At 42.7% G+C, this 14,881-nt stretch overlaps 1 protein-coding gene across 2 annotated transcripts in view; it reads right to left on the reverse strand.

Annotated features, from left to right (window-relative positions):
• The window catches only part of KALRN (kalirin RhoGEF kinase), a 588,759-nt gene that overhangs the window by 313,378 nt on the left and 260,500 nt on the right, over positions 1-14,881 (reverse strand). For both annotated transcript variants that reach the window (XM_007449683.1, XM_007449684.1), the window contains exon 11: positions 3,715-3,906. In XM_007449683.1, the coding sequence (XP_007449745.1) occupies positions 3,715-3,906 (192 nt within the window). The remainder of the gene's footprint in view (positions 1-3,714; positions 3,907-14,881) is intronic.

Genomic DNA, 14,881 nt, shown 5'->3' on the forward strand with positions numbered 1-14,881 from the left:
CTACAGGACCTCCTTCTCCATTAGCCCATCCAAGGATGCTGAATTCTGCCCTAATATTCTTTGTTTTCACTGTCTGTAGGGTTCAAGTCAAAGAACTGGAGGAGACGAACCGTGTGATTAAATGGGCTTCCCCCCGCTTTTTTAAATTTTATTTTTTACTTTTTTAGGAGAAACGACTGGTTTCTCATTGTCAAGTAAACCTATTCAATATTTATTCAGCATCACTATGTATCTGACACAGCAGGAGAAATATACAGTAGGATCTGTATCTACACATCTAAACCCACATGTGTACGCTCCATCTGAGCACCTCCAATTTAACGAGGAAGCTCCAGTCACTTTAGTGAGATCCCAGCATCTTGATGAGGTATGCACACAGTGCTCCTGTCCCGTCTGGGTGGGAAGTTGGAAGCCCCAGGGAAGAATTTCAAGGAAAAATGATGCCTGAGTTGAGTCCTCAAGTTCCTTATTAACCCTGCATTAGAGATGCTCTAAAAATAAACTTGGCGGTGGGGGGGGGGGGGTTGTCTGCTAGGAAAAAAATGGGCATTAGTATTGTACTACTCAATTTTGTAATAGTCATCATCATAATTATCACAAAGTAACAGAGAGTAAGTAATTTTCCCAAAGGCACACAGCATGCTCAATGAAGATCTAGATCTGGAAATCTGACCTCCCTGGCATCTAAGATCTTGCTGTACTTAACAGGTGTGTGTATAACACATATGCCTAAGTGTGTACATACATACACACGTCTTATTCTCTACTCTGCCTAAAAGGGGCCTCAGACAGACTAGTTCGGGGATGGGAAAGTAGCTGAGAGAAAACATGCAGATATAAAGTCCTGTGGGACGGCCCCCGTGAGCATCCCCTCCACAATAGCCACTCAAAATGATGTTTTTCTTTCCATCCTGAAAAAAAAAGTCAGAGTCTGTATGATCTGAGAGTTGCGGACCTCTTGAATAGAAAGAGCCTCACAATCACACATCCCTTTGCACCCAGGCAGGACTGCTCCTAATTTCTCTCATATTTTGAGGTCCCGAAGACCTCAGGCTTCCTGACAGCCTCCTGTCTGAATGAATTCCCTGGTGGAGAAAAGTCCTCCAAGTCTCTGTTTCCTGGCCTTTATATGAAAGGCAAATGAGAAAAAGCATGGGCTTTGGAGTCAGATTTGGGATCACTCCCTACATTTACGATATCCTCACTACAAGACCCTGGGCAAATTATTAATTTCTCTGATCTTTAAAATTAGAATAAAAAATGACAATTCTCATGGCTATCGACTAGACAGATAAATAGTCAAGCGCACTGTAGGGGCCCATCCATTTTAGTTCCCTCTCCCTTTCTTCACCTGCTCCCAGTATCATGCTGCTCCCTTTGGTACTACTTGATATGAATGTGGATGTATACACTGAGCCACGGTGGGAAAACAAGTCTCAGGTTTAAATAGGACCCCAGGCTTAGCAAGGTTTGAAAGCTCTCTGGGGAAACAATGGTTAATAACTGCATCCCCGACTATTCCTGTGTGCCACACCCCCAGCCCTGGGAACACTGTGCTTTTCTCAGCTAAGAGCTACCCTCCCCATCAAGCCCCTGCTTTGGGGTTTGAAAAGGTAATGAGGAAAAAGATGAGCAAGGAGAAGAAAGAAGAGCAGAGGACAGGAGGAGATAGATACAAGAGGGAAAAAGGAGGACAGAATGTGTGGTAGCAGGTAAGAGCATGTGTGCAGAGTTTAGGGAGATGGCTCAAGGCTCTGCTGCACTGGCAGCTCTAACCTTAGACAAGTTCTTTTCTGGGCCTTAGTTTCCCCATTTGAAAATATGTTCAATAAAGTCTGTTATCATGAGATTCTCATGAGGATTACACGAGATGATGTATGTGTCTAACAACTAGTAGGTACTCAATTAGAAAAAACTACTACCTAATATACATTGAGTGCTTACAATAAACCAAATCTTTAGCTGAGGTAAATCACCTGTATCACCTCAGGCTTAATTTATTATTATTATTAATTATTATTATCAGTATCAAATAAAGAAGAAGAAGAGGAGAAGGAAAAGAAAGGAATCTTGAATTCACACTGGAACCATAAGGGGCCTCAGGGCCACTGAGTCCGACGGCATAATTTTATAGATGAGGCAACCCAAGGCCAGAGACACAGTGATTTGCACAAGCTCACAGGGCTCTATAGCAGCAGGATCTGGACTGGGTCCCAGCCTCCTAGTTTCATGTACAGAAGGTGGGGGATGCTGCTAGAAAGGGTTCCCGGGAGCCTCAGTCACCTTTCCAGGAGTGGCACTTCCGTGGAAACTAACCTCATCCATCACCTCCCTTGGCAGCCAATACCCTCACAGCCCTCACAAGGAACATGACTCCGGTTCATTCACACTCCATTCTCTCACCCACAGGCTCATAATTAAAAGAGAATACACATGCCTTTGGTTTCGGAGACCATTATTAAGAACTGGGTGAGCCACAAGCAAGCAGACAGCCAGGCAGGAAAACCTGGATTAAAGCTAATCCCCTTGCTTTACAGACACTCATCAGAGAGTGGTCGTAGGTCCCACAGAGAGGAAGCAGAGCCAGCTTCACGGGGCTCCCCAGCCCTTCATCCGCCTGGGGAATCGCAGTTTAGAAAACATTATCTTTTCACGTTTATCTCTGATAGGCACTGCAATGACTTGCATTCATTCCTACAAAGTGTCGGAAAAGCCTGTGAAGGAGTAACAACCAGGCTTCTTAATGCATTTCAAATGTCAAAAATCAACTTAATTAACTAGGGTACAATCCAACTTTAATTAATACTCCATTAAAATGAATTCCTGGGGGGAACACAGGCATGCACACACATAATGAGTTCATCTGCCAAGGGTGTTATTATAGAAGATGCCAAACGTGCCTCCTCACTGGCCACTTACTCAATCTCAGAGTGCCCCGTGTTAATCAGAACCGAAGAGCAACCGCACGTTTGCAACCCTCCTCCTCTCTATGGGCCCTTCTGCCCTGCCAACAATGCAACGTGATCCATCCTCCCCTCTCCTGTCTCCACTTTGTGAATGATTCGGGGACCGGATTTAAGCCCAGCTGGCTTCCTCCTGCATGGAAGGCACCCCAGTCCCCCCTTCCTTCACTGGCTGTCACTCCACGATGAGAAAGGTGAGGACCATTTCACTTTGATAGCACCCCGTGGTGGACCTCATTAAGAAGACTTAATCCTCTGTTTAAAAAAATAATAAAATAAAAACATAGAACAGATCTGCAAACTCTGTATGTTCCTTGCTGGTAGCAAAGATGATCAAAGTTCTGCAGGACTCTAATTTTTGACAGGAAACAGCAACCAAGAAAAATTGGGTGTGGGGTGGGAAGGGAGTCTCTGATCCTCTAATATTGCCTCTTACGGCGACTATTTCTATACCAGGGATCCCCAAATTCCTCCAGCTGCAGACTAAATGCTCTAACAGACTCCCCAAGCCACCTGCCTTCCCAAGCCCCCTCCTGACTAGAGATGCAGAGGAAATTTTGCCCCATATTGGTAGAGACCTCAATTCAGGTTATGAGGGGCAAATTGTTAATATTATCAACCTTAGAAGGCTAGTAATCCCCAGACCACCCAGGACCCCAGGCAGGCAGACCTCGGGGGCTAGGAAACTGCCCTGACCTTTGCCGGAACAAAGCAGCCCAGCCAACACCCCTCCTCTGCTCGCTGCCCTTACCTCTTTGGTGTGAGTGTGGAAGGAGACGGACATGTCCAGCAGAAGCTTCCGCTGCTCCACCCTACGCACGAAGTCTTGGATGCGCACCTCCAGATGCCGAGCTGCCTTGTAGATCTCCTCCGGGTCACATTCCCCTGTCTGAGCCAGCTGCTCTGCCGCTTCTAGGAGCTTGTCCGCATTGGTGTAAGTATTCTGCCAGCAACGACAGTGAGGGAAAGTCAACTTGCAGTCACAAACCGAGCTTCGCGCCTTCGCCCAGCACCCACCCTGGGCTGCCCAGAGCTGGGCGTGGGCGCCGAGCCCAGAGCTCCCTGATTTGGCACGGGGGAGCTCAGCGTCCAGCTCACCCGCCGCCCCTCTCGGCAAGCCAGCAGCCTGCCTGGCAGCTTGGAACAAGTGGGCGCTAGCTAGGTGCCTTCTGCGTCCCTGGGATTTCTCCCAGGTGGGCCGTGCCTGGAAAGAAGCGAGGAGACAGCTAGAATCCCCATTCCTTGGCCGCGCGCCCTGACCCCCTACCCTTACGGAGATCCATCACTGCCCTCACATCTCAGGCTGTAACTGCCAGAGTTGGAAATACCTCACCCACGAAGATCGGCTGGGTGTCTCTATGAGAACGCCAGGGAAATAATAACTGGGAGACGTGCTCGACTTTTCCCCCAAGTCCCTTGTAACTACTGGTGTTTATCTTTTGGAATGGAGCTATCTCTTTGGAGGGGAAAGGGTCAGCAACTCAGGGAACCGACAGAAGGAAGCAGCCACAGCCAGAGTGAGGAGATGCAGGCTATTCCCTGTGCGCCCAGCAAAGGCTTAAAGCTTGCAGGAAGGTTGGGGATGAGTCTGGTGATTTTGTTTATCTTAAGCTACCACATGCACACACACATTCACACATGCACACACTCACTCTCACACACACTCTCCCCCCAATCCCTGTCTGTATCCTCCAGAGCAGTTTAAAAGGCAACCAACTTGTAATTATTGTCCATCAGGATGGAGTCACTGCCTCTGCAATACCTATATTCCAGTTATTACATATATGCCACGGATACAACTTTCCTCACTAGGCTTCCCTTAAAAAAGATCTCCAGACAGACCCTGGTTTAGAGTTGGTGACTCAGGTGTACATTATATTTCTTAATATCCTTATAGCGGCACAATGACCTACAGAATGGTGAACAAGCGGTTACTGGTGATGGTGTGAATCCGGCGGCAGAAACAGTCGGGATCGAACGCAAAGTGAGAGGAGAAATAGAATGGATTTGGGAGCGATGACTGTATGGTGCTTTACTTTGCCCGTATCTGAAGTGGCCTCCGCTCCCCATAGAGTTCTTTAGATTCACCTGAAGACCTGGGTGTTAAAGGTTGAATTGTGTCCCCTCTAAATTCACACGGTGAAGTCCTAACCCCCAGTACCTCAGAATGGGACCCTTATTTGGAATCAGTTACTGCAGATGTAATTAGTTAAGATCAAGTCTTAGAGAAGTACGCGGACCCCTAATTCAACACAACTACTGTCTTTCAAAACAGAATGCCACGTGAAGAGACAGACACACACTCAGGGAGAACACCGTGTGAGGCTGAAGGTGGGGATCGGGGGATGTGTCTACAAGCCACGGCATGCCAAAGAGTGCCAGCAAAGCGCTGGAAGGCAAGAGAGGCATGGAACAGATTCTCCCTCATATCCCTCAGAAAAAAACAACCCCGCTGACACCTTGTTCTTGGACTTCTAGCCTCCAGAACTGTGAGGCGACACACTTCTGTTGTTTAAGTCACCCAGTGTGTGGTACTTTGTTACGGCAGCCCTAGCACACTAATACACCAGGTGGAAGACCCCAGAGACTGTTGACCCAGCTTCTTGATGGAACTGCCGAGGATGAGCAGGCTTGCAGCGAACACTTGTCATGGCCTCAAGGGATGCCAAGAGAGGCCCTAGTGGATCTTTAAGGAATGCCATCTGACAAGCAACTGCCCAAGGTAAACACTGTCCCCAGAGCAGGTGAGATGGGGCTGGGGCTGGGGCTGGGAGTGGGGATGAAAAGGAAGAAAAATCCTTGGGCTCCACTTGGGGGATTCATGGAAAAACAGATGATACTTGTGAGAGGAAAGAGGCTTTGCCACTGAGTTAAGTAAGAGTGTATTGATTCTGGAAAGCAAATGAAGGAAGTACTCAGAGTCATGATGGAAATGCCGGGAGAGATGGGAAATGATAGGCGGGAGGAGACCTCTGGGGCTGTGGGCCAGGTTAAGGAAGCCTCTTAGCGGGTTGCCTGCAATTTCTAGTAAATATACCCAGAGCCGATGAGAGAGAGTTTTTTCAAGGATCTTTCAAATCTTTCACTTTAAACTTTAGGGAATCTCAAGAAATCCCCCCAAAACCCCTGAGGTTGTGACTTTGTAGTTTCTAGCCAATAAATAAAAATTTATGCCAAGCCAAAGCAAGCTTGCTTTCAAGTTAAGTTTGGGACCAATAAGAGGTAAATAAAAAGCAAAAGTGAAGTTCCCGCTGCATGTAAGGTGGACAACTTGTCCTGGTTTGCCCAGGACTTTTCTGGTTTTAGCACTGAAAGTTCCGTGTCCTGGAAAGCCTGTCAGTCCTGGGGAAATCGGGATGGCTGGTCAACCTAACACATACCCAACACTGTAGTTGTCTCAGGAGTACAGATACAAATACGATGTATATCGCCTCAAAGGAGAATAAAATCACCCTTGCGAGAAATAATGTGACAACACATTAAACGGGGCAAGCAGCACAATAATTAGGGATTAACGTTTCTTGGCATGATATAGGTGCTAAGAAGAAAATGAGTGAAAACCAAATAATAGTAGCCAATAATGACTGAATACTTCTCACATGCCAAGGACCATATGTATTAACTCATTTAATCTTCACAATAACCCTAGGAAGTCGATACAGCCATCAGCCCCATTTTACAGATAAAGAAACTGAGGCAAAAAGTATTTCTGGCTAAGGTCACATTTCTCAAAAGTGACAGAAACAAGATTAAAATCTTGTCTGCCTTCAGAGCCCAAGCTCCAAACCAAACTACCCTATCAGATGAAAAGGGGCCTCGCACGCCTTATCAGATGAAAAGGGGCCTTGCACGCCATGCTAAGGTGTTTTGGTCCAAGGTAATGGGAAAGCACTGAACAGCTGTAGGTAGAAGAGAAGTATGACTGGGATATAGTATCTAGAGACACTACCCTGCCTCTCACAGATGAAGGCAGAAGCCTGAGGATGGGCAGGATTTAGCAGAGAAGGAGGGGTTTCTCATGGACAGGACTGTCTCTCTTTGTGCTCTGTTTATCCCATACCACAGCTGCTCTCATGCTCGTGGTAATGATGTGTTTCCCTGGGTATCTCCCCAGGTACTGGTCTGTGTAGCCCTTAAAGGTAGGTCCCATGTCTCACTCATCTCTGGTTCTTCATGCCGGATACCATGGCTGGTACACAATAGGCACTTACTAAATGTCTGCTGAACGAACAAGATTCAGAGATGGGAGTGATCATGTCATGTCTGGATAAGTTGAGCCAACCTGACTAAAATTGGAGAGTGGCAGGAAATCACATTGGATAAGGCAGGGAAGAGCTCGATAATAGATTTTATATAGAGAGAGGGACAAGAGAGACGGGGGGAGGGCAACAGGGTCAGCACTAAAAGCTGGGGTCCCTGCTCTACCCGCTACCCAGCCCTCCTCCCCATCACGACCAGAAAGAGCCTCTTAAATTCAGATCCAGTCACACCTCTCTTTCACGTAAAACTGTCCAGGGGCTTCCCACTGACTTCGGGGTAAAACAACTCAGGGCGCCATGCGAGGCCCTTCTTCACCTGACACTTGCTTTTTCCCTTCAGCTTCAACTCACATCACCCCCCTACAAATAGCCTGTGAAACAAATTGCTTACACTTCCGGAAACTCACAGCACTGAATCTTCCCCTGTGCTTCTGCCTGGGGTGTCCTTCCCCCACTTTTTTTACACGACCAACTCTTACTCACCCTTTAAGACCCAGCCCAGCCCAGGTGTCACTTCCTTCAGGAAGTGTACCCTGAGACCCACTTCTCTCCCAAGGTTGGCTTAGATGAACTCCCCTGAGCTCCAGAGTGACCTGTGCCAACTCCCTCCTTGGTACCTGCCATATTCTAACGCAAATGTTTGCCTCTCTCATCCACTCAGGGGCAGGTAAAGTCTTTCACATCTTTCCCTTAGTGCCTGGCACCAAATAAGTGCTCTATAAAATTTTAGTGAAGGAATGAATAATTAAAGAATACATTAATCCCCACCAATCCTAACATTCAATCCTTGGCCCTCATCAACTACTTGGTATAAGACCTCACATGCTAGAATTCATGTTCAATGTTCAATCCCATTTGGTTTATCCTACCTCCTGGCACAGTCTTGAAACAAGAGTGTGCTTACAGAATACCAACTAAAGTATTAACAGAGCAATACACTGATGCTTGTCATTGACACAAATTGGGCAAGGATCACAATAGGCTTCTGCTCACCTACTGACCAAATTAACAACCGTTTCTGCCCCAGGGCCAGAGTCCAACCTCACTATGAGTGCAGTTCCTAGGTATTCTTTGGTTCTCCAGCCTCCTACCCCCTGTCTTGGGTTTGGCCCCTTGCTGACATTTCCTAATTGATGTTACAAAAATGGGTTATGAGTGTGGGGATATCAATCCCTCAGCCCCTGGGGCTTTCAAGCAGGGCCTGTGGTAACCAGAGACCTGAGTCAGAGATTTGGGCCATACAGAGGGCTGCACTTCCTGTTCTTCCCTCCCCCGCCCCCATGCCCGTGTCCATCAGGTAAGAGCCCTTATGTCAAAAGGCATGAAATCTTATCTTCACTTTATTGTGCTTTGCAGATATTGCCTTTTTTTTTTTAACAATTTGAAGGTTTGTGTCAACCCTGCATTGAACAAGTCTATCAGCACTGTTTTTCCAACAACATTTGCTCACTTCATGTCTCCGTGTCACATTTTGGTAATTCTCGCAATATTTTAAATTCTTTCATTATCATTATCTTTGTTGATCTTTGATGTTACTACTATGACTTGCTGAAGACTCAGATTATGGTTAGCAGTTTTTAGCAATAAAGCATTTTTAAATTAAGGCATATACATTGTTTTCTTAGACATAACGCTCTGGGCACACTTAACAGACTACAGTATAGTGTAAACAGAACTTTTATATGCACTGGGAAACAAAAAATTCATGTGGCTCGCTTTATTGCAGCAGTCTGGAACTGAACCCGCAATATCTCTGAGGTATGCCTGTACCTTCCATTCCCCCTTCTGCAGCCTGCGCTCATTACTTTTTTGAAACAGAGCGTTCTAGGATAACTAAAAACGTGGGCATCCCAGCAATACAGCTGTGGTTTCAGACTTCTTAGGCTGAAGCAGAGGGACAGGAGGCCGGCTTTTTCAGGCAAGGTGTGGGAGAGGCAGTCAGTAAAAACATTTCCGGTGTTAAGAGTTGGCCTCCTTGATAATATGAAGTTAGCCCTCTTGGCCCTATGCTCTGGGGATGAGGAAGGACGAGGCCAAAAGTTACTCTTATAATTCAAAAGAGGCAATATGGACTGAATAGCGTAACTATCAGAGGGCCAGGATAGTTGATGATTTTCTTTCCAGGTTGCATTGTTGGGACCAATAAGCAGTGAGAGGAAAGCAGCAAAAGGACACAAACACTAAAAAAATAAAAGAGACAGACAGACAGACAGACATAGAAGCACAGGCATTAGGGAGGCATATACTTATCTCTGGATCTTGACATCAGTGAATGCCAGGCAGATCAAGGTAATGCCATTTGAGTAGTACTTTACAGTTGACAAATAAATCTCTCTCACACTCCTTCCTTACCCAATCTGGGGCAGATCTACAGAGGATGCATCTGTGTGTGAGGAGACTACCCAAGGCTGGAGAAAGAACCACTTGAAGGATTGGATGTAACAGCATGCAGTACTCTCACTGGGTGAGGGATAGTACCTGTTTCTACCAGGTAGACTGGAAAACGTTGTGACTCACAGGATATTGGGTAGAGTACTCAGAATCTGAGTCTCGCCTCAGCTAAGGTAAATAATTAGCTCTAGACTGAGTACTTCTCTGGTCTTGCCTAACACATTTTAAAAAAAAATTTTATTGGGGTATAACTGATTTACAATGTTGTGTTAGTTTCAGGTGTAAAGTGAAGTGAATCCATTATACATATATGCATATCCACTCTTTTTTAGCTTCTTTTCCCATATAGGCCATTACAGAGTATTGAGTAGAGTTCCCTGGGCTATATAGTAGGTCCTTATTAGTTGTCTAGTCTATATATAGTAGTGTGTATGTGTCAGTCCCAATCTTCCAATTTATCCCTCCTCCCCCCTTACCCCTCAGTAACCATAAGTTTATTTTTTACATCTGTAACTCTATTTCTATTATGTAAATAAGTTCATGTGTAGTCTTTTTTTTAGATTCCACATATAAGTGATATCATGATATTTGTCTTTCTCTGTCCGACTTACTACACTCGGTATGAGAATCTCTAGGTCCATCCACGTTGCTGCAAATGGCATTATTTTGTTCTTTTTTATGGCTGAGTAATATTCCATTGTATATATGTACCACATCTTCTTTATCCACTCCTCTGTTGATGGACATTTAGATTGTTTCCATGTCCTGGCTATTGTAAATAGTGCTGCAATGAATATTGGGGTGCATGTATCTTTTCGAACTATGGTTTTCTCCAGACATATGCCCAGCAGTGGGATTGCTGGATCATATGGTAGCTCTATTTTCAATTTTTTAAGGAACATCCATACTGTCCTCCATAGTGGCTGTACCAGTTTGCATTCCCTAACACATTTTAAAAGAAAGACCTGAAAGGATCAAACTTTTTTCAAGTAACTTAACCGTGTCCCAGAACAAAGTTTAAGAATATTTATAAGAATACAGAAATATCCAGCAACTGACAGGTAAAATTCACAATGTCTGGTATCTAGTAAAAAATTACCAGGCATACAAAGAAGCAGGAAAACATAACTTACGAGGCAAACAAAAATCAATCAAAACTGACCCAGAACTGGCATAGATGTTAAAATTAATACACAGATACTTAGAAATGGTTATTTTAACTATTTCATATGCTCAAAAAGTTAGGCAGAGAAACAGAAGACATTAAAACAAAAGACTTTACACTTCTAGAGATACAAAACATACTGGATGGTATTAACAGGAGGTTAGATGTTGCGGAAGAAAAGATTACTGAACTTGAGAACATAGCAATAGAAACCACTTAAAATGCTGAGAACTGAATCACTATGTTGTACACCTGAAACTAACACAATATTGTAAATCAATCATACTTCAAATAAATAAACACATTAATAAAATGCTCAGGAAAAAGAAAGAATTAAAAAAATTCTAAAGCATCAGCGAACTGTGGGACAACTTTCAGAAGACTAATATTCATGTAATTGAAATCCCTAAAGGAGGGGGAGGGAGGTGGAAAAGATATTTGAAGAAATAATGACCAAAAGTTCCCAAACTTAATGAAAACTATAAATCCACAGATCCAAGAAACTCAACAAACCCTTAACACAAGAAACACAAGGAAAACTACATCAAGGCACATAAAAATCAAATCAAATCAGGTGGAAAAAGAAAATGAATTCTTAAAGATGACGAAGGGAGAAAAGATACATTGTACACAAAGGAACAAAGATAAGGATCACAACAGACTTCTCATCAGAAATAATGCAATCAAGAAAACAGTGGAGCAACATCTTTAAAGTGAAAAACAAACAAAAAACCCCACCAACCAAACAAAAAACCTGTCAAACTAGAATTCTTTGCCCAGCATAAATATTTTTCAAAAACAAAGGTGAAATAAAGGCACTTTAAGGCATACAGAAGCTGAAAGAATTCTTCACTAGTAGACTTGCATGACAAGACATGTTAAAAGAAGTCCTTCAGAAAGTAGGAAAATGGTAACAGTTGGAAATATAGATCCACATGCAGGAAGTGCTCTTATATGGGTGACTATATAAGATTTTTTTCTTACTATTTAAACTCTTTAAAAGAAAATTGAATGGTTAAACAAAAATAGTAACAATGTAGTGTGGAGTTTATAGCACATACACAAGCAAAACATATGACAATGGCACAAAGGCCAGGAAGGGAGAAACAGAAACACAGTTGACCCTTGAACAACATGGGGGTTAATTTGTCCTCCATATCTGAGGTTCCCCTACATCCGTGGATTCAACCAACCGTGGCCTGTGTAGTACTGTAGTATTTACTATTGAAAAATATCTATGTGTAAATGGACCTGAACAGTACAAACCTGCACTGGGTAAACTGTATACAACGGTAAGGTTCTTGTACTACACGTAAAGTGGATAATATTACTTGAAGTAAACTATGATATATTAAAGACAAATACTATAAACCCTGAAGCAACCATTAAAGTAACTCAATAGTGAAAGCTATTTAGCCAGCAAAGGAGATAAAATGGAATCATAAAAAATATTCAGTTAATCCAAAAGAGGAAGAAAAAGAGAAAATGTAACAAAGAATAGATGAAACAAATAGAAATAAATAAGATGATATTAAATACATCAATAATCACATTAAATAAATTGTCTAAATACCACAATCAAAAGGCAGAGATTTTCAGACTGGATAAAAAGCCAAGTCCCAAGTATACACTGTCTATAAGGAATGCACTTCAAATGTAAAGACACAACTAGGTTAAAAGTAGAAGGGTAGAAAAAGATATAGTATGATAACACTAATCAAAATAAAGCTTGGGTGGCTACATTAATATCAGACATAGTAGATTTCAGAGCAAATAATATTACCGGGGAAAAAGAAGGTGACTTCGTAATTATAAAAGGGTCAGTTCATCAGGAGGATATATTAATCCTAAACATTTATGAACCTAATAACAAAGCTTCGAAATATGTGAAGCAAAAACTGATCAACTTGCAAGGAGAAAGAGACAAATCCACAATTACAGAGAGAGATTTAATGCCTCCTCTCAATAATTAATAGAAAAGTAGGCAAGAAATTAGGAAGGATATAGGAGATTTGAACACTCTCAACCAACTTGATCTAATTGACATTTATAGAACACTCCACCCAACAACAGCAGAATGCACATTCTTTACAAGTGCTCACAGAATATTTACCAAGATTAATCATATTCTGGGCCATAAAACAAGTCTAACACATTTAAAAGGATAGGAGCCATAAAAGTATTTTCTCTGATCATAAAGTAATTAAATTATAAGTCAATAATAGAAATATCTCTGGAAACTCCAAAGAGTGGGAAATTAAATAACACACTTCTAAATAATCCAAGGGTCAAAGAAGGCAGTATCCATTTACCAAGTATGTACAGTATGCTAGGCATTGTGTTAGGCTCTTTATATACATTACCTCTAAGCTTTGAAACCAATAATAAGATAGGCATTTATTGATTTCATTTTACAAATGAGAAAACAAATGAGGCTCAGAGAGGTAAAGTAACTTGTTTGAAGTTGGAGAATGTTACAGAGCTAGAAAATGGCAAGCTGTGTTTCTGACTGTAACATCCAGGCTCTTGTTTCATTGAACCATGTATCTCTCTAAGACTCAATGTAAAATCTCCACCTCCTCTGCTTCTCTGTTACTTTACTCACTCTTATGCCTTTGATTTTCAAATTATGACACTGTAATTGTTCATTTGCAACTGCTATTCTTGTTTGCAACAAACTTCCAGTGCGTACATGTTGACTTCCAGAGAGAACTGAATTCTCCTCGGAGGAGAGAGTCCTATATCTTACTCATCTTTTCTATCTCAGCTACTCATCAATATACCTGCCAGCACAGTGCTCTGCTCTCAATAGGCACTCAACCCCAAAAGTGCAGCCCAGCGTCTTGTCAGCAGTAAGCCTTGGAAATGGACGTTTACCTTATCTCCTAATGTAGCTAGTCCTGAATTTAAGAATAAGTAGTGATCCAAAAGTTCCTTTGTAAGACTCTAACTTAGCAGTGGGAGTGTGTTTTCCATGTAAATGGGAGTTAGAGTCTCAGGACAAAGTAAAGAAATTCAGTTGAGCACACAGCATATTTAAAATACAGTACTGATATAGCACGTCATGTACAATCAGCCAAAATTTATAACCAGGGTGATACAGGAAAATGCTTTTCAGTTTTCATCCTGGAGCATCAGGCACATATTTCTCCATCATCTGCTGGCTCTTGCAGGGGAAGAAGGGATGGACTCTGACAACAGCAAAGAGGTCTTTGGTGGGAAGCAATAAGATGGAAAGGAGGAAACTACTTGGTATCAGTGATGGGTTAACCCACCATATTATATCTGCTGGAAGGACATATTCCTAGGTGTCCTGAATAAGGGAACAAACAATAGTTGCCTCCATTAGGACAATCTGTATATGTCCAAACAAGGAGTAACTAATGACTAGTCCTAATCAGATGCTCCTTAAATTGGAGACTGTCTGTACAAATCTGCTACAAATCTACTAATTGGGACTGATACCAAATATAACTACTGTAGATGCCAATACCTCCCAACACAAACAGTCTGGGAGCTGAGATTATCTCTGGGAACCTAAATGCTGGCGTTATCACATTTACATATACAAGTCACCACCCTGTCCCATTCTCACACACATCTCTACTTTCTGGAAAGCATTTTCCTCTCTATATCTAAAATGCTTCAACACCTTTTCCTATTAAGAATAAATGGTGTATTTTTCAGAACTCCACATTTTTTAAGTAAAGTTTTATTTCCTACAGTCTAACTTTTATTTGTTTAAGAATGTACCTAGGCTGAGGAATTCCGAGAAAAGAATAGCAGTTGCTCTTTGCTAGGCTGTTCTCCTTTACTGACTTTCTCTTTCCTTCTGATCCTCACTAACCCTCTTCATTTACATGCTCTGCTTTAAAGGAACTTCAGTGTACTTTCTCTCAGCTGCAGGCTGGAAGCTGAATGTCTAGGCACTCTCAGGTAAGATAGCAAAAGAGATAACGAGAATTTACTATTAGCATATTATAATAATAAAAAGGAACACTTTGTTTCTGGACCAAAAGGCAGGGTCAATCCTAGAGGTTGCCAATACAAGTTACAAAATGTGATTTGACAGAAAATACCAGGTCCAGCTTGTAAGAAAGGAC

This window comes from Lipotes vexillifer, unplaced genomic scaffold, assembly GCF_000442215.2.
Source record: "Lipotes vexillifer unplaced genomic scaffold, Lipotes_vexillifer_v1.1 scaffold1378, whole genome shotgun sequence".
NCBI classification, from domain to species: domain Eukaryota; kingdom Metazoa; phylum Chordata; class Mammalia; order Artiodactyla; family Lipotidae; genus Lipotes; species Lipotes vexillifer.